General features: G+C 48.2%; 1 protein-coding gene across 1 annotated transcript; it reads right to left on the bottom strand.

The window, feature by feature from the left end:
* Positions 1–605: 605 nt before the first annotated feature.
* On the bottom strand, positions 606–25,338 carry UFD1 (ubiquitin recognition factor in ER associated degradation 1). Its single transcript, XM_025474854.3, has 12 exons — positions 24,991–25,338; positions 21,755–21,887; positions 21,341–21,373; positions 17,975–18,096; positions 14,236–14,366; positions 11,798–11,870; positions 7,747–7,815; positions 6,882–6,947; positions 6,601–6,648; positions 5,795–5,883; positions 4,575–4,656; positions 606–729 (listed from the first exon to the last, which is right to left on the bottom strand). The coding sequence occupies exons 1-12, from the start codon at positions 24,991–24,993 to the stop codon at positions 655–657; spliced, it is 924 nt and encodes a 307-aa protein (XP_025330639.1). The 5' UTR covers positions 24,994–25,338; the 3' UTR covers positions 606–654.

Below are 25,338 nucleotides of genomic sequence, written 5' to 3'. Positions count from 1 at the left end.
TCATATTTGTGCTTCATCATGTTTACTGTAGATTAAGAAGCTAATTATTTCCATATAAAATCAAAATACAAGATGAAATGTATTCAGATCAGGAATCCACCTTCTGAAGAATGGTTCTTTTGGAAAAGAAAATTAATATGTAAAATAAAAATAGAAACAGCCTTCCATCTACACTTAAACGGCAGCCAGAGTAATGGGATAACTACTATTTATAGAGCACATATCTATTTAAGCCACTTTTTTCTAGGCCAGAGGCAACGCTCTAAGGCATTGACCTGGAAAAACAAAGGATAAGTGAAAAAAAGAGAAACCTCAAGTTAAAGTAATTCCATCCCCTCTGTTGGTTTTTATCAGGAATTGGGGAACTCTGCTTTGGCTAAGGCAGTGGGAATACCCCTCAAGGGCTGAAAGCGAGAAGGGGCAAGGAGGAGGTTGCCTGTGGGACCTCAGAGTGAGATTTCTCCTTCCCAAAATCAACCACTAGGTCTGACTGTTCCGACTTCCAGGTCACACTCGGTAATTCTTAGGTAACTCTAAACAAAACCTAAAATGACAGCATCCTCTGCAACAGTCTCATCCCCATCAGAGCCAGTAACTAAAAGCCATTATGTTGCAATTGATTATTTTATTTTCCAGTCAACCAAGAGTCCCAACTTATGGCTTTCTTCCCTTTTTACGCAACGACTGTCCTTCTCCAGAGAAAGCGACGAATCTGCCTCCAGCTTCATCCTGAGTGTGAAGATAAAATACTATTTTCAGAAACTCCTTGGAGCCTTAGAGTAAATGCTTGATTCTGTTGACTCAAGTGCCAGCCACCCATTTCCCTTACTTCCACATTATTCATAATAAGAAATGGCCTTGAAATAGAAATCATAATCTATTGAATCGAGAAACGAAACCAGAGAATCACAACTATGCCTCTACCAACAGCTTTTATTCTCAGGTTGAATGTACATCCTTTTGCAGAAGCATTACGTTTTCAAAATGTAAAAAAATATAAAATACACCCCCCCCCACCCAAAAGAAAAATATCTGTAACTCTACCACCCAAGAAGACTTCCGGCCAATTCTCATGCTTCCCAAGCCTCTAGTTGATGAATTTCTCTGCTAAGATACTCCAAAGGCTACAGAGAATTCTGGCAGTTTTCCACCATTGGATGTTACTTCCTTTTTTTTTTTTTTTTTTTTTTTTAAGATTTTACCTATTTATTCATGAGAGAGACACAGAGAGAGGCAGAGGGAGAAGCAGGCTCCACGCAGGGAGCCCTATGTGGGACTCGATCCCGGGACTCCAGGATCACGCCCTGGGCTGAAGGCGGCGCTAAACTGCTGAGCCACCCAGGCTGCCCTGGATGTTACTTCTAAGTTTGTGGTATATTAAGCTCCTGTGGCAGCTTAATGTTTTTGCACACAACTCTTGATTTTTTTTCTTAGAAGTGTTATTCTTTCGTAAAAGGATTGCATTTTAAGTAAGTAAATAAATAAGTAAATTTAGAATCGCACATATTTTTAAGGCTTTTAATATTACGGTCACTAACCAGCCCTGAGAACCATCCTAACGAGCTATTTTGTCACCACAGCAAGTGTCTTTACTGAGCTTGTAATGCTAGTCAGTTGGAGGCATTCTCCATGGAAGAGGAGGATTTCACATTCCCTGATACGTACCCCTGCACCTGCCTCTCCCCTCCCCCCCTGGAAAAGGGCATCACCGGCGGGGCTGTACAGGGCTTATGTGGTGGCAACCGTGTATGTTTGAGTCATAGCTGAGCGGCTCAGTCTTCCTTTCCTGCAGGGCCTTCTGTTTGTCGTGATGGCCCGGTGTCTGGTTTCTCTCTTCTGAACACCTTCAATGACAGCAGGCACCCTGCTGGTTCTGTCTGCTTGAAGGGGTTTCTCCTTGGGGTCTTAGGCTGCCCCGCCTCACTGGCCATCGTCTTGGTGCTGCGAATGGCTTCAGGGCTCCCTGTTTTCTGGATCCAAGGCTTTCTTATTTCTACTTTATCCCCTCGTTTTAGTTGGGTACACTCTCCAAATGCTTCCTGAGAAAGGCTGCTTGAAGAGTATCTTTTTGTGAGATCCTACATGTCTGAAAATAGCTTCTTCCACTCACATGTTTCCCTGACAGGTTGACTGGTGTTAGCATGCTAGGTCTTCCCTAACAAAACACCACAGACTGGGAGGCTTAAAAAACAGATGTTTGGTTTCTCATAGTTCTGGAAACTAGAAGCCCAAGATCAAGGTTCTGACAGTTTTGGTTTCTTCTGAGGCCTTCCTTGGCTTGCAGACTGCTGCCTTCTTGTGGTATTCTCACACGGTCTCTCCTCTGTACATCCAACTTTCCTCTTAGAAGAAGAGTCAGACTGGATTAGGGGTACCCTACTGGCCTCATTTTAACAGAATCACCTCTGTAAAGGCCTGGTCTCAAGATACCTGAGGTGCTGGGCGTTAGAGCTTCAAAACAGGATTTGGGGGAACACAATTCAGCCCATAAGAGCTGGGTGCAGAATTTTTTGGGTTTCCTCTCAGAATTTTGGAGACGCTACTGCGTCATCTCCTAGCTTCCTGTGTCCTGCACTAAAATGATGCCATTCTTAATCTGTGGTACAACCTCTTTTCTCCTTCTGGAAGCTTTAGGATCTTTTCTTTGCTTGATAGGGGGCTATTTTCATTCATGGTGCTGGACACTCAGGGGTCCTCTTAGCCGCAAACTCTGGCCCTTCCATTTGTGGAAATTATTTCCTTGATGGTTCCTGATCCTTTGGTTTCTCTCATCTCTTTTCACAACTCTTCAGAAAGTAGAAACTTTCTGACTGCAGTCTCCACACTGGGGTGAGCTGGCTGGGACATTCCCCAGGGCTTGTCAGACTGTCCACAGAAAGCTCCTCCAACTGCAATGAGCAACCCTGGCAGGGAGTGTGAGGGAGCTAAGCAAGGGAAGGACACCAAGGGTGACAATGTTCAGGATGCAAACTGTCACTCATTCTTTTAGTTCAGTTCTGCTATCCACTGGGCTGATGGCCCCGGTCTAGGGATCTGCTGTGATGCTTCTTTCAGAAGATGAGCCTCCAGCCTTCTCCTAGGATCAGGCAGGTGAAGCCCTAGCAGGGAGGAGGGGTGGCTGCTGTGGTTCTAAGTTCCTTGTGACACACATTCCATCTTTAGCCCCCCATTTCCAGAGGTGCCTTTCAGAGCTCTACTATCTACACCAATTGCCTCCCGGCTTTCCCCACAGGAAGCTCAGGATGCAGCTTCCCATGGCCTGTGAGGTCAGTTACCACTCATCCTCCTGTTCTTGGGCTTTCAAAATTCTGTAGCAGTTGCCTCCTCTTCTCGTCAATGTCCTTATTACCTTATTATCCTCCTGCCACAGCTTTAGTAGGGGTTCAGGATGGGGTAGAGCTAAGCATGTGCCTTCGATCCCATCGTTAGCCATGCATTTCTTCTTGAGTACTTATGAATTAAACAGCTCCAGCTGTGCCTGCCAGCCTCCCTTCCTTTTCCCACATCTCCAACAGGCAGGTCACAAGTCAGCCTGGAGGAAGCCCCCGGCTAAGGCCTCTAGGCCCGAGGCAGCAAGCCCCAGGCTGTAGCTGGCAAAGGACTGGAAAGGCACTCACAGAGGAGTCAGAGGCTGAGGTCTCACAGGACCACACTTGTTCCTCTGAGCCTGGAAGTTCCCCAACACTGTGTTAGTTGGAGGAACATTAAGGCCACGGTGGACTGTAAAGGGGTAGGAAAGGTGTAGACAGTGTTCTGGCCTCTATCCCCAACCACCCCACAGGTAGAGGGGAAGAGGCTGCTTGATGGCCCTGCAGTCAGGAGCTAGCCAGTGACTGATCCTATCTAGCAGCCCATCCTGAATGGGCTCACAGATCATCTGCCCTCTAGCCTACTCTAGATCCTTAAGAGACTGACCATCTGAAAAAAGGAACCAGGAGAGTGGTGGGTGTAAAAGTGTTGGAGTTCTAGAAATACACAGCACAATGGCCATGGCTGCGAGGTGGGGTGGACCATCTGCAGTAGGGTGTGCTGGGTTTTCTGAGCCGGTTTCTAACACTGGGAAGAAATACCTGCAAAGTAGAAACCTACCCTTTGCCAACAATCTGTCCCCACCTGCAGCCCTCCCTTCCTGTTACAGGGGCACTCCTGGGCCAGAGGAGGCTGTTCCCCTCAGGTCTCAGTGGAGGCCATTTCTAGAGTGGGTGGCACAGAGGCAGGAGCTTGCTCCTGTGCTCTGGATGCTCTCACCTCTGCGCTCACATCTGTAAAAATGCAGATGCAGATGATCAGAGCAGCCACCTCAAGGGACCGTGCTGGGGATTAAATTAATTAAATATAAAGCACCAATATGAAGCCTGACACTTGGGTCAGGGCTCTGTGAGCTGGTATGGCACTGGTCACTACTACCAGGTGACACTAGAGCTGTGGACTGCATACACAGGACAATCAAGGTACCAGGGAGAGGAGGGCCCCAGGCATGGGGAAAAATGTAACATAAAAAGCCTCATTCAGAATAGAAAGAACTTTCCAGTCATCACTAACAAAACTTCTCATTACCAGTGAAATAAACTCACCTCTTCAACTTTTTTGACCAGGGGACGTGAATTTCTGATGAAAGTTATCTTACCAAGTTTAAATTCATAGTTGGGAATTCCTCTGTGAAAGAGAGAAAGAAAGAAGAATGTTAGTTGCAGGATAAAGACATTAAAATTTGCTCCTGCCAATCAAGAGAAAGGCAAGCAAAGAGACAAGTGTGGTCCTGGTGACTCACTCTGGGGTTTACCGCTGTACCCACTCTGGCCTCGAGCCAGCCCTCTGGCGCTCCCCAGGAACCTTCCTGAAGTAACCAGAAGGCAACTGGAGCAGAGGCCTGTTGACCTAGTGCCTGGCCTGCAGTGAGAGGCCATCTGGAGGCTTGAGGGGCCCTCACCATCTCTGTCCTGTAGCCTCATAGACCCTGTAGGGGCCACCTTCTCACTAAACTCCTTACACTCTCTTAAGAGTCTGGGTAAAAACCACACTTGCAGTGTTCTCCCTCTGCTCTAACACACAGCAGACAGGTGACATATCTCATCCCTACCACGTCCATGACAGTCATCAGAGCAAGAAACCTCCTCTGACAGTCCCTAAGCCAAATGGTAAAAACACTTTTTTTTTTTTTTTTTTTAAATTTATGATAGTCACACACAGAGAGAGAAAGAGAACGGCAGAGACACAGGCAGAGGGAGAAGCAGGCTCCATGCACCGGGAGCCCGACGTGGGATTTGATCCCGGGTCTCCAGGATCGCGCCCTGGGCCAAAGACAGGCGCTAAGCCACTGCGCCACCCAGGGATCCCTAAATGGTAAAAACACATTAAGGCAGCTCCTGCCTCCTGTCTGAGGGAAGTCTACATAATGGGGTCTTGATCAATTATCAGAAGTCACAAAATAGAAAAAGAGATTACTAAACAGGAACCAGAAAGATGTGAAACAGGAGGGCAAGCTGATTAGGGAGCACCTGGGGGCAGGCGGAGGCTGAGGAGGAGGGACAGAGTGAGGCTAGATTGCAGTGGGAGAGGCCTGGCGGATGAGGCAGGGCACCAGTATCCTTCCCTCACCAACGTGCACCGGGAAATGCCTGCTCTGGTGGCCCAGGAGAGCAGGCAGGGTGCCATCCATCCACACGCCAGCCTCCCTGGTCCAGACTTCGTCTCCAGAGCTCGAGTGAGGTGGTCCCACCCCAGGAATCTGGCGGAGAGCCTTCCTGGAGGAGGACAAAGCATCACAGGGGAAGCAGAGCCAGAGCAGACCTACCTTTTAATGTCTCCAGGCTTGATTGGGGAGGGGCTGGGCTCTACACCTTTCTTCTTCCCGTCCAATCTATTCCCGGAGCCGGAGAAGGCCTAGACGAGCGAGCAGGAGAGTGCGCAAGAGCTTAGCGAGCATACATGTGCCCTGTGCCCAGACACTGCAGCCAGGATGTGTGCTGGGAGGTGTAGTCCAGACCCCTTAAGGACTGAAACCTTCACTTCCTGACAGACAAGAACTTTCCACCCGGCCTCTCAGGGGACTGATGTGAGATGAAAGGAACCTCCTGGCCCAAGCACAGCCACCTTACAAGGACAGCCAGTAGTTAAAGGACAGATTCAAAGTTTTGGCTCCAGCCTCTGCAGGACCACCCAGCTCAGGGTCCAGGGGCAGGCTAAGGCCTCTGTTGCAACTGCCCCACAGCTCAGCTCCACTTTCTAGTCATGATTCCTCTGCTGCCTCCCAGCTCCCCGATGCCAGCGCACTAGCCATCTCTACCTGCTTCCCAGGGAGTCTGGCTGGCCGCGGTGCTGGGAGGTCATGTTCTCAGACAATAAAGCAAATGGGGTCACATCTAGTGAATTGAAGAGAAGCATATACATGTGTCCTACTTGGTGGGTTAGAAATTTTCAAAAGGAGAAGAAAAATCAGGGCCTGCCTTTAGGATTCCAGGACAAAGTGAATGTAAAAGGCTGTGTAACTGAGAGTGCCAGATATGTGCATGCACAGAAACCCAAAGGTCCAATCTCTGCAGAGGTCCCCAGATGGCACGGCAGGAGCATAGAAAGTAAAACGTGTGGCCTGGTACTCACACGGAAGCCCAGCTCTCCAGCATAGCCGCTGTGGTCAGCTTCACCCTCCTGATGGGAGCACAAAAACAGGTGATGAGCCTCTCATTGCTACTGCTATCCCTGCACCCCCAACAGCTGGGACACACTATTCCCCAGGAGCAGGACATGTGACCATGTCAGCACCAGCAGAAGCCAAACTCAAGTTGGCTGCTGGGACCCACCGAGGACGCCCTCCCAGAGGCCCCGTTACTGAAGGGGGCAAACAGTGCTGGGGCTGGGGAGGGTCGCTGGGCAGAACTTACAGCGGACTCCTCATGCTGGACTTGTCTCTCAGGCTCCTTATAGCCCAGTGGGGCATCGAAGTCCACCTTTGGTCCCGAGATGAAAAGAATAATTTTGAGATACGGTGACACTTAGGCTTCCTTAGCTTTTGTTTTTAATTGAGACAACGGCAGGGTCATATGTGGTTGTTAAAAGATGCAACAGAAAGCTGCCCCTATATACTCTGCCCAATTTTCCCAATGGTAACGTTTTATAAAATCACAGAGTATCACCACCAAGATAAGCAGCAGCTGCACCATCCGGCCCTCCTATTCAGATTTCCCAGTTAAGTTCTCCCAATTTTATCATGAGTATTGGTCATTGTCCACCCTCAGTCGAAGTACTAGGCTGTTCCAACCTCCCAGGGACCTCTCTGAGTTGTCCTGTTATAACCACACGTGCCTCTCTCCTGGCCTTCTCCTAACTCCTGGCAACCACCAACCCGTCTTCCATTTCTAAAGCCTCGCCGATTTCAAGGATGTAATACAAATGGAACCAGAGAGAATATAACCTTTTGGGACTGGCCTCTCTTGCTCAGAAGCATTCCCTGGAGACCCACCAGGCTGTTGTATGTACCAACCAGTAGTTTCTTCCTATACAGCTGAATAAGCTTCCTTAACTTTCCAGAATATCCATGCTGCTGGTGAGTGCAGCCACCTCTCTTGGCTGGAGATGTGTCACCAGGTCAACAACCTCCTCGCAGGCGTTCTGGCATCAACTTCCTTCTCTCTCACCCAAACAGTCCCCGGGGCTGCATGACACCCTCATGGGGCACTGGCCTGCAGGGTTCATCAACTGCCCATCTTCCCGTGACCCAAGTGCACTGTAAGCATCAAAGGTACTCACGTTCATGTCACACTCAATGATGGATACGGCCTTGTCAGGCTTGGTCTCCATCACCCGCAGTTCATAGATCTGTGGGAAAACAACAAAAATCAGTAGCATGGTTTTGTGGCAGCATGGGGGGGGGGGGGGGGAGGTTGTCATCATTCATGTTACTGCAGCTCCCTACCTAGCTCCTGCAGACACACTGTTCACCGCCGTGACACCATCCCCCTGCTGCACATATTGCTGTGACAAGGGGGCTGCCTTTGTGGGAGGTAGGGGGGTGGGAGGCTGCTTTGATGCCTGTCCATCACTCAGCAGAGGCTGTTCCCTCTATGTGGTTAACATCACACAGGGTAGCTATGTATCACATTGCAAAAAAAACACAACCTTTATTCCAGGAAGTTCACTTCTAGGAATTTATTCCTTTTATTTTTTTAAAAAAAGATTTTATTGATTTATTCATGAGAGACAGACAGGCAGAGGGAGAAGCAGGCTCCATGCAGGGAGCCCGATGTGGGACTTGACCTGGGACTCCAGGATCATGCCCTGGGCCAAAGGCAGGCGCTAAACCACTGAGCCACCCAGGTGTCCCTCTAGGAATTTATAAGTAAATAATTAGCTAAACACCTAAGAGAAAATCCTAAGAAGGCTTGCTCCAACACTGCTAATAGCACATGCTCAAAATAACTATCAATAGATATTTGTTCACATGTAGAAAAAAAAAAAAATTACAGAAACTAGTGGAATACTACTCAGCCAATAGGAAAGTAAGTTAAAAAAAACCAGTTATATTGCTGTGTGTCTAAGATAATCCCAAATATGTAACAAACATAAAAAAGTCCAGAAGGCTGGGACGCCTGGGTGGCGTTCTAGAATACTGCTTATTCCTTAAGACCCTCCTTCTGAAATTCCATTGGTAAATAAACTCTCTTAATTTCGTTTATTAGAAAATATTTTGATTTTGCCTTCATTCTTTAAGGATGAAGATGGCTTTGGTGAGTTACTGTCAACCTTTGAAGATACAGTTGATCCTTGAACAACATGGACTTGAACTGTGCTGGTCCACCCACACAGGGATTTTTTTTTCCAGTCTAGTACCTTAAATGTATTCTCTCTTGCTTGTGACTCTTAGTAACATTTTTTCTCCAGATTACTGTACTGTAACAGCATAGTATATGACACATATAATATACACTATGTGTTCACTGGCTGGTGGTAAGGCTCTAGGTCAATAGTAGGCTACTGGTAGTGAAGTTCTGGCAAGTGAGAAGTTGTACACAGATTTTTCACTGTGTAGGACTGGGGCAACCCCAAGGGTCTACTGTATTCTGCTCTTTGGGCTATCACGGCTGCTGTTTTTTAAAGTACCTTCTCTCTGCTTACCTCTCCGTAGCTGGTATTTAGCGTCTGCAACTCATCCTGTGTGGCAGATGTATACTCCCTGGAACTGTGGGCTGAAGGCCAGCTCTAAAACAAGTTCACTTACCTTCTCTTCAAACATCACCACTCCTCCATTCTTTCTTGCTGGCATTTTCACTGAGTACGTGTACCTTTCTCAGGATACCCCTATCTCCCCCATGCTCTTGGCCTTGATTCTCTGCGTAGAATTCTAAGGCACTTCTCCAGATTTAGCTTTCATTTCATGAATTCTTTGTCAGCTGTTATTTAACTCTGTTTTTCAAATCTTTCTAGTTATTTTTGGTAGTCTTTTGTTAATTGCTAAATTTTGTGATTCCATTAAAAAAAATTGAGTATTTTATACATAATTACTTTATGCTTGCATGTGAAATGCCAATACTGATTTCCTTAAGGGCTTATTTCTGCTTTTATTGTCTCTGCTTGGATGTCTGGTGGTTTTATTATGAGTTCTTGTTTGCTTGTTCCATCTACAGCAATCCTGAGGGCTTAACTAAACAGGCTGCTTTTCCCAGGGAGAATTTGGGTTCCTTCTCCTGGGATGAGGACAACATCCACCTCTGGGTCTATTTAAGCCCCTTTAAGGGTCTCACTTTAATGTGGAAGACTCCAGTTCAGGTCTCCCGCTAAAGCACTGACATGGTCATTTGCACTCAGGACTATCCTGTGAGATATTCTCAAAAAACTTCTATGTTTTTATTAGCAAGACCAACAATGCAGTCATAATCTAGACTTTATCCTAAAATTAATTGGGTTTTATCAGAAGAGCTCTTTAGAGTATCTAGCCTTCCATACCTCCAAAAGTAGAAGTCCAAACATGCATTTCAATTCTATGTATATTCTATGTAGCTTACCTTCTAGTGCAGAAGTTTCAATATTGTCTTTTATTGTAAATTTGGGTTATATTCAGCATTATTACCTTAATGTTAAGAACACTAACACTGGGCAACCCGGGTGGCTCAGTGGTTTAGTGTTTTGCCTTCATCCCAGGGCCTGATCCTGGAGACCCGGGATCGAGTCTCACGTCAGGCTCCCTGCATGGAGCCTGCTTCTCCCTCTGCCTGTATCTCTGCCTCTCTCTCTGTGTCTCTCATGAATGAATAAAATAAAAATCTTTTAAAAATTAAAAAAAAAAAAAGAACACTAACACTAAGGTGGCCCATAATGAATTATGAAAGCTTCAAGTATTCAGTTAAGGTGGAGAGTATCTAAAATGTTCCTCACAAAAATAAAAGGAATGAGATTACTTCTTAGTTTATGAAAAAATATAAAGGTGTGATTCAAAACCCACAAAATTGAAAAATAAGGACTCTCAGTAACAAATGCCTCAAATACAAGGAAACTCAAGACAACACACTGGATCCCTACATTGTCATGGAGGAAGCGACTGGCTGAACCACAGGCACCTATTTTCAGTTGTGAGGGCCCAAGCCTCTGACGGGACGAGAGAGTATGACGGAACAGAGAGCTGGCCTCAGGGAAAGCCAGGCAGGAGCTGTAGTCACCCCAGAGCACCAGGAGGTCTGCCCTGGCAGCAAGCAGCTCCAGGACAGTCAACATCCACTGTCACCATAGACGAGGGATCCACACTTGCCATGCTCAATGCCCGTGGCAGGATGGGTTATGAGCAGGCTTACCAACTATTAAATCTTTTCCCAGTTTGTTAACCACGAATAATGGGGAGGTGGATAATGTCTTGAACTTTGTGTCACTTATACACGAGATAAATGAGAAATGGAAGGATGAAAGCTGGCATTTCACTTTACGGCTAAATTGTCTAGGTCCAAACAGTTGGGAAGCACGGAATCATGGATAAGCATATGTGATGTTTGGACCCAAAAGACTTATGTACCAGAGGAACTACTGAGGGAAAACCAAAGCTGCAGGAAACAGGGGAAGAGGACGTGTGCTCCCATGAGAAGGAGAAGTGACTTCAGGTGACACTGTCCTCAGCCAGAGCCAGGCTCTGCTTCCCCTGTGCCCCACAGCACTTGGAGCACATGGCAGGGCCTCTTCCTATCCAAGGGAAGGAATAAGACAAGGACAAGGACTCAGGCTGCTTTGTTTCTGCATCCCCAAAGACTAGCAAAGGGATGAGCTCAGATGATGGGTGTGGTGGAGAGCTTTCTAACGGAGGCAAAAATCAGCACCCTGGGCACCATGGGCAAAAGACATGTGATTAATGACGTTAAGCTCAGGCACCTGTAAACACCATCAATCAATTCTTGAAACAGAGCTGCTGAATGAATTACTACAAGGCTCTAAACATGAACCCACAGAGACTTAAAAGAGCAAACAGTAGGCAGCAATCATGGTAAAAGCCAGGCATACCCTGCTTAAAAAGAACCCCCATTCGGGTAGCCTGGGTGGCTCAGCAATTTAATGCTACCTTTAGCCCAGGGCGTGATCCTGGAGACCCAGGATCAAGTCCCACATCGGGCTCCCAGCATGGAGCCTGCTTCTCCCTCTGCCTGTGTCTCTGCCTCTCTCTTATGAATAAATAAATAAAATCTTTCAAAAAAAAAAAAAAAAGAACCCCCCCCCCCCCCCCCCCCCGATTCAAACCCCAGAATGGACACGGCAGGTCCTCATTAGATGTGACCTCTGCTGACTGGGCTCCAGGCCCTGCTGGCTCCATGGTGGAGACACTCACCTTCTCATTATAGTTGATGGCAATCACATCCCCTGTGGTCAGACAGGCAAAGTTTCTCAAGGCATTTTCTAACCTGCAGACACACACTGTCAAGGCAACATGGCAAAATGAGCACCTTCAATCTGAGGCGAGTTCCATGAGGGGTCTGGATTAGATGGTCACTGTCACAAAGTACACCTGGCAGACAGGTACCAGGCTGGTACTGAAGCACATGGCTTTGATACAATGGGATACTACTCAGCAGTAAGAAAGGGTGAACTACTTGCATGAGTGAATCTCACAAACACCAATGAGGGAAAGAACCCGCCAAAGTACTCCCTCGAGAAAGATAGCTCTCTGAGGGGTGGGAAGCAGTGGGAGGTCGGGCGAGGATGGCCAGGCAAGGGCACAGAGGAGCTTTTGGAAAGATGGAGATGTTTTGGTTACATGGGTGTTCACATTTGTCAACTCCTCAAACCGTGCGTCTTACTGTAAACTACACCTGAACAAATTGAACTTAACAATCCTATGGGAACGTGGAAGAAAAAAAGACCGAGAGAATCATGAATAGGCCCCCTCAAAAACCAAAGATGTTCTCTTTGACACTTTTGCTGTTTCTATCTTTTGGGTGGTAATCCAACTTTAGGGGTATATCCCAAAATAAAAACTAAAATAAAAATTGAAAAGGAAAAAGTAACCTGTAAGCTTTTTTTCTAATAGTAAATAATAATAATTTCTTAAACACTGAATAACCCAAATGCCCAGGCAAGGGAGTACGGCCTAATCACATGGAATATTTTAACCACATCGTCGTCAATTCAGAGAATTATTTTAAATAGAATGGTCAAACATGCACTGTGGCTCCAGGGAATACCAGATTGCCTCTCAGCTGCCGAAATTGACACTTTTTCTCCACAGGCTGAAGAGTTAACCATGCCTACAGAAATGGCCTCTGAGGGGCAGCCCCAGTGGCTCAGCGGTTTAGAGCCGCCTTCAGCTCAGAGCATGATCCTGGAGACCCGGGATCGAGTCCCACATCAGGCTCCTAGCGTTCTCCCTCTGCCTGTGTCTCTGCCTCTCTCTCTCTCTGTCTCTCATGAATAAATAAATAAAATCTTAAAAAAAAAAAAAAAAAGAAATGGCCTCTGAAAACAATCTGGTAAATCTGCACCAAGACACAAGTGAAAATCCAGAGGAAGATCAGTAAGAGGTTGCAGTCACAGAGGCAGACACTCCTGGGCACTGCCAGCCAGACAAGCAGACCTTGCGACAGGATGACCTCCTGCCTACAAGATGGGAAGCATCCAACAAGTGCCATGAGCACAGCTGCCTAAAACCCCACCCTGTCCAGGGCCCAGTCACAGGGGACCCAACAGGCTCATCCACAGATACACTCTGCAAGACTCAATGCAGCTCACCCACACCCAGGACATGGCTGGTTTGCTCCTGGGTTTGGGGCGAGGACAGTGTGCAAGTAAGGAGAGTGGATGCAGCTTTTATTATTATTTTTTTAACTGTCTACCTATCTGTAATTTTCAATTGTGTTTTTTCAACCCTTTTAAAAAACAGGTGGTGTGGGGCAGCCCGGGTGGCTCAGCAGTTTAGCGCCGCCTTCAGCCCAGGGCCTGATCCTGGAGACCCGGGATCGAGTCCCACATCAGGCTCCCTGTATGGAACCTGCTTCTCCCTCTGCCTATGTCTCTGGCTCTCTCTCTGTGTCTCTTATGAATAAATAAATAAATAAAATCTTAAGAAAAAAAAATGTTTAAAATAAATAAATAAATAAAAAACAGGTGGTGGAATGACTGCTCTATAAGATGATCCCACAAGCTAAGCTGGGGCCTTCAAGGCAGAAGTCTAGACCACAGATCACACACAGCATGCTCCTTGCCCACACTAGTTACTCCTTAAATTATCAATACACACGTCTAGCTTATGTTCAGAGAACGTATCAAAAGCTACTAAAGTCTAAAATCTTTTCTTTCCTCTTGCTGACAGAAAATGTACTGTGTCACGTTCCCCCCTGGTTTGTGGAGTGAAAAGCGCTAACCCTGGGTAAAAGGAGAGGCTAAGGCAGGCTCACAGCTGAGCTGGGGCACCAGGGATCCACCGGGTTAGGGTCTAGAGGAAGAGCAGCCAGCCTCCTTTCACCATAGCACACTGAGTTTTGTGCCAGGTGCCCCAGTCCCTTGGGGGGAGGGTTCCACTTTGCCCTCAAGGAAGTTTCTGGAGAGCAACCAGGTGAGGCCCATCGAGCACCCAGCATGCTTATCGAGAGCCAGGGCCAGGCTAGGGCGAACATGCTGGCTGACCGCCATTATTCTCAAATCACAACTTCAATCATAAACAAATATGTGATCCCCAAAGTAGGCACATGCTCCACAAAGAGCTCGCTGTTTACAGACTGCCAGCACACCCTTCCTTTGTCCAGAAGAACGCTTCTTATCTCAAAAGGATACACTGCTTTGGGGTTGGTGATGTCCAAGAAGTCAGGGCTCTGAGGCTGGAATTTGGAGTATGTGGCCACTTGAAGGTTGACACTCTCCACCTGAACCAAGCCCCCTTCTTCCAACAGCAAATTCTGCATCATCTAAAGGAAGAAGAAGGCTACATGAGCTTCCTGGAAATCAAATGGCCAGCATGAGCATCATCTAAACATACACAGCAGGCCCAAGTCTGACATTCAGACGGCCTCTTCCTTGGGCCCCTGGAAGAGGAACCTGAGATGAGGACTTGGGGACAGGTAATTTAATTGTGATTTGATGTTAGGAGGAAGGAAAAAAGCAAGGTGGCAAACAAGTCAGACATGAAAGGAAGGAGGTCTCAGGGTGCTACCCAGGTGGCTTCAGCGGGCATTGGGTCTCTACCAGCCTCTGAAAAAACATGATCCACTGGAAGGGTCGCCTGGAAGGCATGACCACCAGTTCCAGGTCTCCTAGGGGCAGTGTTTCCCCAGGGAAGCTCACTCTTCCATACCACTGAGCTGTCCCACACCCAACTTACAAGGTCTTAGGGCAAACAGGGCTGCAACGAAGACAGGATAATCATGTCACCAAGTGGGCTCATTTCACATGGAATGGCCTTACAGCTCAGGCACAGGGGTGGTGACAAGTCCCCAGAGGTCTGCTACAGGGGGTCACAGAAAACTGGTAAGACACCCCCACATCTCTATGAAACCACTCTGTGTAGTGGACGCTGGCTGAGGAACAAGATAGAGAAAGAAAAACACAGGCCTGTGAGTACCTGGTGTGCAGGAGTCAAGATACCACAACAAGGCTGACACTCAGGGGTCTGAGACAAGGAGGGCGGGCTAGAAATGAAAAACCTTGCACGTCTTGGAATGGTTTTTTTGTCTTATTTTAGAGTTTCTTTCTTTTTTCCTTTAAGATTTTATTTATTTGGGAGAGAGCACCCATGTAAGTATAAACGGGGCGGGGGGGGGGGGGGAGGGAGAGGAAGCAGAATGCATACTGAACATGGAGCCCGACACAGGGCTTGATCTCATGACCCTGACATCAAGACCTGAGCCAAAATCAAGAGTCAGCCACTTAACTGAGCCACCAAGGGACCCCTTAGAGTTTCTTTTTTTAATTTTTACTTATTGTATATTTTTTTTATTGGAGCTCGATTTGCCAACATATAGTTTCTTAAAGAGAACTTCAAACATATAAAAGCAGAGAGAAGGGTAGCCCGGGTGGCTCAGTGGTTTAGCACCGCTTTCAGCCTGGGGCATGATCTTGGAGTCCCGGGATGGAGTCCCACATGGGGCTCCCTGCATGGAGCCTGCTTTTCCCTCTGCTTGTGTCTCTGCCTCTGTCTCTCTCTGTGTCTCTTATGAATAAAGAAATAAAATCTTGGGGATCCCTGGGTGGCTCAGTGGTTTGGCGCCTGCCTTTGGCCCAGGGCGCGATCCTGGAGCCTCGGGATCAAGTCCCGCGTCAGGCTCCCGGCATGGAGCCTGCTTCTCCCTCCTCCTGTGTCTCTGCCTCTCTTTCTCTCTCTATATCTATCATGAATAAATAAATAAATAAATCTTTAAAAAAAAAGAAATAAAATCTTTAAAATAAAATAAATTTTAAAAAAAGCAGAGAGAACCAGGGACAGCTGGTGGGCTCAGTTGATAGGGCATGTGACTTAATCTTGAGGTTCTAAGCTAGAGCCCCATGTTGCGTACAGACTACTAAAAACAAAAAAACAAAAAGAAGAACTGCATGAGCAAGCGTCTACACACCCAATCCTGGTTCAACAGTGACCAGGTTACAGCTGACCTCGGCTCCTCAGTCACTGCTCCCCACTCCCTGGCCCCATCCCACACCGAGTCAGTCCCAGGTGTCACATCCTTCTGAGAACACTTCACCCAGATGGCACTGCCAACAGCAGTGCTGCCCACAGAGGCTCCACGGAGGCAATTAGTTATGAGGTGACTCTAAGAGTCCACAGACAGGATGCTGGTAAGAAAGAAGGCCATGGCCAAAGTGGGCAGAGGTCATGAGTGAAGCTGCAGGGTGAGCAGGGACCTGTAGAGGTCCTGACACACTCTCGTTGAAGGGTGCTCATCAGGCTGGGGTGGTCACTCCACCAGATGCTACAGGCAGGCTGACAAACTTGGTAACTGGATGCTCGGTGACCCTGGAGAAGGACGCTTTCACGGAAAGTGCTCTAAGCCTGGAAGTCAGCCTCCTGCAGCCCAAGCTCACATTCCTTTAGCAAACTAGCAGGTAAAAACTGATGGCTGGAGGAAGGACACAGCTCACTGGCAGCTCAAGGAGAAAGGGCACAAGCCCAGGTCACCTTCTTGTGGCAGGCTCAGACATGACTTGTGGAGAGAAACAGCTGGTGGACGGCAGTGAGGAGGCCTGCTCCAGGTCTGGCCCTTCCTTGTGTGCACGAGCCCCTGCAGGCCAGTACTGGCCATGGAGCATAGGTAGTATGACGGGGACCCTGCAGGAGGCATCCACACACTCCCAGTGGTCCTGGGCAGGGATCTTGATCGAGGCCAGCAGATGAGGCCTCAGATGCTAAGAGAAAGGCCAGCATCTGTTCTAGGCTGACTTACCCTGAAGAAGCCTGAGAGCTCCAAGTGGGATGGAGCCCACCAAGGAGCTAACAGAAGGCACCTGCTCACATATCCACTGCGGGTGGAAAGATCCTTAGGCCGGCTCTGCAGCACCAGCTGGGAAAGCCCAGGCAACCACCTACTCTAGCCAAGAGCTGCAAGGCCAGCTCAGAAAGAGGCAGGGCCATGCTATCTAAGAAGCTTCCCAGGGGATAACTATTTCTCAGCAAAAGGGATACAATTAGTTTTCTGATCCAAAATGGTCTGAGAGTCTGGACAAGAGGCCCCCCAAACTCTATGTCTATGGGCTGGAGAGTGCACTTTTAAGGTACAGTTCTTTCCAGTGTTACTACCTCATAAAGGTCACAGAGGGGCTCTGAGGATCCAGAATAGCCCTGGGAAACTGTCAGTGCCCCACCATTCAGCCACCCACAGCACTCTATCTGATGAGTGTAGGACAAGGCCTCAGTCCCATGAAGGGCACCTGTAAACCCACAGGACAATAAGGCAGTGAGCAGCAAGTGCTGGGGAGGGCAAGTGAGCAGGGAAGCAAGTTGAGTCTGGGCTTTGTGGCATGAGTAAGAGCTCCCTGGGGGACTGGGGCTGGAAAACAACACAGGACAGGATAGGCAGCAAGTGAGATGGGTGTGCAAGATTCCTGTGGGGAAGAGGCTGGCAGAGGCTAGCACTCAGGAAGGACCCAGGCTCAAGAGAAAGTCTGAAGGCAAAAAGAGAGGCTTTGTTTCCTTAGCAAGGAAATGATGTGCTCTGGAAAGACTCAGTTACAGAGAAGTATCTAAGCGCATGCACATGCACACACACAACAGAACTGGGGAAAAATTAGTAGAAGCGGGGAGTACATGTGTTAAAATCTAAAATCCTGTACTCAGTCCACTTCAAAAATATTCCTGCTTTACTATTTTCATGAAAGCCTTACCCAGGAGATAGTAGGTAAACAGCAAGGCTGTGGTTTCTGGGCTATGAGCTGATCATCTTTCAAGAAATAGCCGTGCCCCAGCCCGCAGAGCCTTGTTCTGAATCCCCTCCTTGTAGCCATCATACATGCTGGGAGCTGCCCTCCTACAGAACCCCAATCCTGAGACAGGCCACAGACTCTCAGAGACTGGCACGGCCCCACTCACCCAGTGTGGGAGGTAGCAGATGCCCTCATCGGCCACAAACTCTAGCACACCACAGTGCGTCATGCGGTCCGAGTTCTTGTTGGTCAGTTTGAACAGCATGGGGTAGGTAATGTTGAGTCGGCCTAAAAAGAAGAAAGAGGATGAGAGGCACAGCTACTGTGAAGGGGAAGTTCTATTTCCCAAATGCATTCCTCTGAAAATCAGCCTCCCTGGATGTCCACTGTGGCTCCACATAGTCTTGCTCCCCAGAGCCGAGACTCAGACCCACGAGGCGCTTAGGCCTCTGGGTGCCTGCCCACCCCCAACCCTGTGCACATCACTTGGCCCCGAGCTCAGGAATGTTTGGTGACCCAGGGACACAGTACCAGCTTACACTCGAGGTTTTCTGAAATTCCAATGTAAAAAAATGGCAAGTCACTAACAAATAAATGAGTTAATGTAATTGCCAACCATGTGCCGGACAAAATCCCCACCTGCAGGTTTCTAGTTAGAAAGGTGGGAAAGAAACACGTGCACCGAGATGCTGCAGTGCTATGGGCAAGATGGTGTGGGGGAGGCAGCATGCCGACAGAACACCGTGTGGGTCCTGGGCAAGACTGCCAGGGAGGGATGGCCAAAGAGGAGGCAGCCCGAACAAAGGCATGGAGGCACGGGGAGCCCAGCCAGTCTGGGAATGGCTGCTCATCGTTTAAGACTGAGAACAAGGGTGTGAGTGTAGTCGGGAGGAGAGGCAGGGCCAGACACCACACAGTGGGGGAGCATTCAGCAATGCGGGCTCTCTGCAAGGTCATGACACAGCATATCCCCTTGCGCTAGTGGTCCTGAGATGAGGCTGCAGGGACAGCAGGAGGCAGGCAAACGGTACTACAGGCAGGCTGACCCAGGAGGGCAGGAGGGGCAGGCAATGTGGAACAGGAGGACCTAAGAGAGTCGGGGACCTGGGAGAGGGGTCTGGGACAGACTGATGCAGACAAGTTTGCCATGTTTCAGGCTCTCACTTACTATTTCGAGACCAGTGAGGTAAAGACTATTGTCACTCCTTTTATCTATGGGGCACTAACATGCCCAGTCAGCAAGAAGCCCAGAACCACGCAGCCCAGGAGCAATGACACTGGGGCTTAACCACAGAAGCCCACTTTAGCCTGTCACTTTAAGCAAACATAGCTGCAAAAACCCTGTTCAGTAGCAGAAGATACTCCTCCTGGGGTCTCTCTAAAAATTATGGTGCTGCAGATCAAGTAAGAAGCTTGGGAAGGCAGCCACAGATGGGGGAAGAGCCTCCAGAAGTGGCAGAGGCGGGTGTGGGTATCCTCCCCCATCACTAAGGGTGACCTGGATGCTGGAGTACAGTGGCCAAGGGCCCAGAGGGCAGCGCACCTCTCGGCTATGGAGTCGTGAAGGAGGATGGTGGTCAGTCAGCGTGAAGCAGGTCAGGCTCTAGCCAAGGATCCAAGATTCTTGCAGTTGGAAGAAACCCCTGTGCTCCTTAGTCTGCTGTGGTTTTCACACAGCATTTTCTGATTTAGAGAAGTGACTTGGGGCTCCTGAGCCCTCTGCACCCCCTCACCTCCTCCAAATACAGCAGTAATCCTTTTATAAATGAAGACTCTGTAAGATTTTATTTGGACAAAGTTCCTTCCACAACTTAAAAGATTTGAACACTGGGATCCCTGGGTGGCACAGCGGTTTGGCGCCTGCCTTTGGCCCGGGGCGCGATCCTGGAGACCCGGGATCGAATCCCACATCGGGCTCCCGGTGCATGGAGCCTGCTTCTCCCTCTGCCTGTGTCTCAGCCTCTCTCTCTCTCTGTGTGACTATCATAAATAAATAAAAAATTGAAAAAAAAAAAAAAAAAAAAAAAAGAACCTGAGACCTTGCATATACCTACTGATGGCTCAATAGCCCCAGGGAGGACTTTTAAAAAAAAAAAAAAAAAAAAAAAAAAAAAGATTTGAACACTGATCTAAGTCCCACTGTCTCAATCCGAGTCTCTTCTCAGATGCTTGAACCAAGAGTCACACAGGGCACTCAGTTCCTGGGTCAGCGCAAACAGAAAGGCAGGCTCTCTGGGAGGTCTTATTTCCTCCTCTATGATGGGGCTATGAACCTGAAAGCTCTATTAACCCACTGGCTGTGCAGAGGCCAGAATTAAAGGGCCTTCACTGGGTCGTAGTCACTGCTGCTGCTTTACTTTAGCCCTGCTGGCTAAAGGCCACCTCCTGCCTTACTGGCATCACATGGACTTGGGCTATTTATGCACATACCACAGGGTACCATCTAGGGGAAGTACTCCTGTCACACAGAAGCTTTGATGGACAGGTGCGTGTGTCCCTGTTTAAACATGAGGACACGGGCAGCCTGGGTGGCTCAGCGGTTTAGCGCCACCTTCAGCCCAGGGCATGATCCTGGAGACCCAGGATCGAGTCCCACGTCGGGCTCCCTGCATGGAGCCTGCTTCTCCCTCTGTCTGTGTCTCTGCCTCTCTCTTTCTCATGAATAAATAAATAAAATCTTTAAAAAAATAAAAATAAATAAATAAAATAAATATGAGGACACTAAAGTTCAGAGGCCAAGTCACTAGTCTATAGCCAGGTGCAAAGACCAAGCTGGAATGATAGTGGACCCATACCCCTTCTCTACAGTGCTGCCCCACATGTATGAGACGCCAAGCGTGGAACTGCCCTCTGGTGGCTTCCACCATCTCCTGCCTCACATGGGAAGAATTCACACTAGAAAGACCACTGAGTCTCAAAAGCCACTGGTTATGCCTGTGGCTGGGGTCATGAGGTTCCTCATGGGATAAAGGGTTGAGAAAAGAGAAAGTATCTGATGAGAGGGGCAGCGTCTAGGGTAGAAGACAATAGCTCAATTTTTGATGTGCTTTTCAATGCAATGGGGCAGACAGAGCTAGAAATTTGTGCCTGGAGCTAAGGAAACATGTTTGGGGAGCAGATGAGGAGCCCATTGTCTTCTTTAGGAGAAAACCTAGTGAACCCAGGTGATAGCATCAGGGTGATGCCTCAACAGGGTGAAAAGCAACGGTGCTCGAACTTTCTTTTAGTCCTGATAGGATCTGAATAAGGTGTATATTTGTGTGTATGTGTGTGTGTTGGGGGGGGCGGTAAAAAGGATAGAGCCCCCTTCATAGGGGAGGGACCCAGAGTGAGTACTCACTGGCCCCAGCCTAGACAGCTGGCCACTCACTGGAGCATCTGCAGGCCAAGCTCTCCAGCCTAGTACGCACCCTCCAGGGACAACTGCCAACCAGACACGGAGAAGGTTACCTATGCTTGGACATACTGAAGAGCATGTGCAAAGTTTCTGATGTCCGTATTTAAATTCCCTAGTCATGGAGAGAATACTTACTGAGTTGATCGAGGGCTGAGGGTGGCATAATTACTGTGGAAAGAATATTTAAGAAACATTAAGAAAATAAAATTAAAAAGGCAGAACAAAAACCAAAATTAAATTTCTGTCATGTCTTTAAAACATACTAAATGGAATTTGTGAAATAGCCAGAATTTCATAATGATCTTTTATGAGGAATTTTACTTGCTGTAATTCATTGTGGGGAGCCAAATGGCCATCAGCCATAAATCTAATCATAATCAGGACTCTCCCTCTCACCCCCAGTCCTCCCCTTAGCAAGTCTACGGCAAGTAAGATTTTCACTATAACTAGCTTCTGGTTACACATGCAAAACAAGGGCTACTGAAGACTATAAGTACTGTGGGCGGAGGGCAGGAAAGGTTACTATTCAAAATAAAAACGAGCACATACTCTTCCCTCCTTTCTCCACATCTGACCTGTCATTAGGCCCTGCAAGCATGGACACGGAGAAGCAGCGGTACTGCGTGGAGAAGCGGTTCTGGAAGACCCGGGGAATCGGGTGGTCGAACATGTTGAAGGAGAACTACAAGGAAGGAAAGAGATGCTGGAGTTAGAACAAAACAAAGGCACATTTCTTCCCATTGAAAGTCCACACAAGTTAGGGCAGTTAATGCTGCTGAATGTCCTCAAAGAGTAAGACACACCACTTCTAGCACCAACATCTCCATGAACCAGAACAGTCTGCCTAAAGTACTTCCTGGTAGCATGGTGAATCTCATATCTTTCTACATACCTGCCCAATCTCATCCCTCCCATCTCAATTCCACTACTTTTAGAAAGTGCAATCCTACTAAAATATACAATTGGCCCCACCACGCCTGTCATTAACCTCTTTTAGTCTCCCACCCCTCACCCAAAGCTCCAGGTCAGACCTCACACATACCTCAGGGACTGGTTACCGATGGCCCTGCAATCTCCTATGCCTGCCACACTGGGTTCCGCCAACGGAACTTTCCCTCTTTTCGTTAATTAAAAGAAACACATCTATTTATTGAGTGCCCACTATCTGCCAGGCTCTGCTCTAAGCACTAGCAAAATATTACTCTATGATGTGTGCTCACTAACAAAACAGGCACACCAGCCCTGGAGAAGCTGACATTCAAGACAAGGGAAACAAGTAAGAGAAAATGCCTGCATGTCTGGGGTTGATAAATGCTCTAAGGACAAGACAGGGTAAGGGACAGAGAGCTCCTGGGAATGCTGTTTTAAATGGGTGGTCAGGAAGGAATTCTGCACAGACCTGAATGCCAGGAGGGAGCCAGGTAAAAAACAGGGAATGGCATCCCAGGATGCAGGCAGAGTAGGCATGAGGGGTCTCTAACCCTCCCCCGGCTTCCATGACCATCCTCTCCTTGTTCCAGGAACCTTCCCTGCTTTGCCCAGGATCTGGGCTGGTGCCCCACAAAGGTGCTCTCATGTTGTTACACTGAGGTACTCCCTCATGTTAATAAGCCAAGACATGCTACCAAAAAGATTAAATACACCAGTTCTTCACACGTGGATTATGGTGAGGCTTAGAAAACACATTACAGGGCAGCCCAGGTGGCTCAGCAGTTTAGCGCCACCTTTGGCCCAGGGCATGATCCTGGAGACCCGGGATTGAGGCCGTATCGGGCTCCCTGCATGGAGCCTGCTTCTCCCTCTGTCTGTTTCTCTCTCTCTCTGTCTCTCATGAATAAGTAAATAAAATCTTAAAAAAAAAAAAAAAAAAGAAAGAAAGAAAACACATTACATAGCAATCTGGAGTCTTCTCAAAGTTACCATGACGCCCCTCCCCATATAAAACTGCACAATAGGGTATATATCCAAAAGAACTGAAGGTAGGCTCTCGAAAAGATTATTTGTCTAATGTTTGCATGTTCATAGCAGCACTACTCATAAAAGCTTAGAGTTGGAAACAATCCAAGTGTCCGTCAACAGATGAAAGGCTAAAAACATGTGGTCCACTCACACAACGGAATATTATTCGGCCTTTAAAAGAGAGGAAAATCGTATCACATACTAAAATGTGGATGAACCTTGAAGACGTTATGCCCAGGGAAATAAGTCAATCACAAAAAGACAAATACTATATGATCTCACTTTTATGAGGTCCCTAGAGTTGTCAAATTCACAGGGACAAAAAGTAAAATGTTGGTTGCTAGGAGACAGGTGAGGGGAAATGGGGGACTTGTTTAATGGGTACAGTTTCAGTTTTACAGGATGAAAAAATTCTGGACACTCAATACACAACAATGTGAATGTAGTTAACGCTACAGAATCTACCCTTAAAAATGAATAAGATGGCGAATTTGTGTTTTTTACACGTTTTAAAAAAACATCTCACAATAGACAAATATTTCTTGACTTGATTCCAAGCGTACATTAAATAGAGGGAAAGCCATCAACTGAAAAGGTCCTTTACTAAGCCATTCCAAAATTAGCAAGATGAATCTGCGGTCTTCCTAAAATATAAACACAGAATGTTCCTGCTTAAAATCTCAAATGGCTCTTCAATCCCTGGGAGCTTTAGTGTAGTAGTTTTCAAGCCTCTGTCCCCCCTTTTAAGCGGAACTCTTGCAGTCTTGCCAGAGGCATAACAGATGTGAAGGGAGATGTAGGGGGGGAGTGGGGGGGGGGGGCTTCTCTGAGCCTTTCACTACACCGCTCCACCTAAGCCATTTTTTTTCTTTGCTTCCGTTCCTCCTTAAATAAGAAAATCGCCCCAAAGTATTTAACACCCTTAACAATTTGCCTTCAATCCACCCAGGAGCCTGACCTTGTGCCCCTCCCAGCTGCTCCCTACCCCGACTCCTACTCTCCTTTATATTCCAAAGCCTTATCACAGTGCCTAGACCTTTCTCAACGTCTTTAAGTGGATGAACTTGAGAATGGAAACACGATTCCACAAGGACAGAAAACGGATGTCACTTTCGGATAAGACTGAATAACCATTACTTCTTCTTCTTCTTTTTTTTTTTTGCTAAAATAAACAAAGTGACACTGATTGAGGCTAGGAGACCAAGCTTTGCGGCCAGACGGATTTGGCCTCAAATTTCCAGTCCCTACTTGTCTGACCTCGAGTCAACTACCAACTTCTTTAAACCTTGGTGTTTTTCATGGTCCTGGCCTCCAAAGGTACGAGAGGGATTCAGTGAGATACGATTTAATCAGGGACCGTGGGTGTTAAAAGCTGTGAAACAAAAAAAGCACCAGCAAAATCTAGCTGCTACTGTTCTCTCTCCTGAATCGCTTCAGTGGCCAAAGGCGGCCTAACCAGAGGCACGGCCCCCCGAGGACCGCGCCGAGGCCCGGGAGCGAGGGCGGAGGGTCCCCGCCCCGGGGCCCCGACTCTGCCCCCGCGCCCCCGGCCACCCTTCAGTTACTTCGGTGTCACGGAAACCTGTTACGTGCTTAGTTAGCCCTTGGGAGACCCGTGAGCGCGCGACACCGTCGGGGGGTCTAAGTCCAACTGAGAGGAAATTGGCTGCGCGTCGGGGACCCGCGGAGACCAGCCAAGGCCGACCGTGGTCAAGGGTCCGGCTGCTGCCGGCCGAGGTGACTCGGCATCTCCGCGGCCGTCCGGTCCGCCAGCCCGCCGCCCGGCCCCGGCCCCCAGCCGCCAGCCCCTGCCAAGCCGCTCTCACCATGGTGGACACCCCTGCCTCGCAGACGCCGCTTCGCCCAGAGAACGTTTGGACCGGGGCCCGCCGACCCTCCGCTCGCAGCCGCCGCCTCCGCCGCCGCCGCTTCCGCTCCGACGCCCTGGGAGGCTCACCGGAAGTGCCCGAACTGACACCGGGGGAGGTGCGGCAGACAGGGGTGGGCGGCAAAAAGAGAAAGAGCAGGCAAAGGCGCTAGGGCCTAAAACTTTCCTGGAGTATGTACTGAAATACCCCCTCCTAATTTTTTGTCTGCTCTAGAATAACTTTTATAATTATTCTAAATCACATTTTTATAGTACTCCCCTGCAGACGAATTTCGTGGGCCCACTC

This window comes from Canis lupus, chromosome 26, assembly GCF_003254725.2.
Source record: "Canis lupus dingo isolate Sandy chromosome 26, ASM325472v2, whole genome shotgun sequence".
NCBI lineage: Eukaryota > Metazoa > Chordata > Mammalia > Carnivora > Canidae > Canis > Canis lupus.
This window is presented reverse-complemented; position numbering and strand designations above follow the sequence as displayed.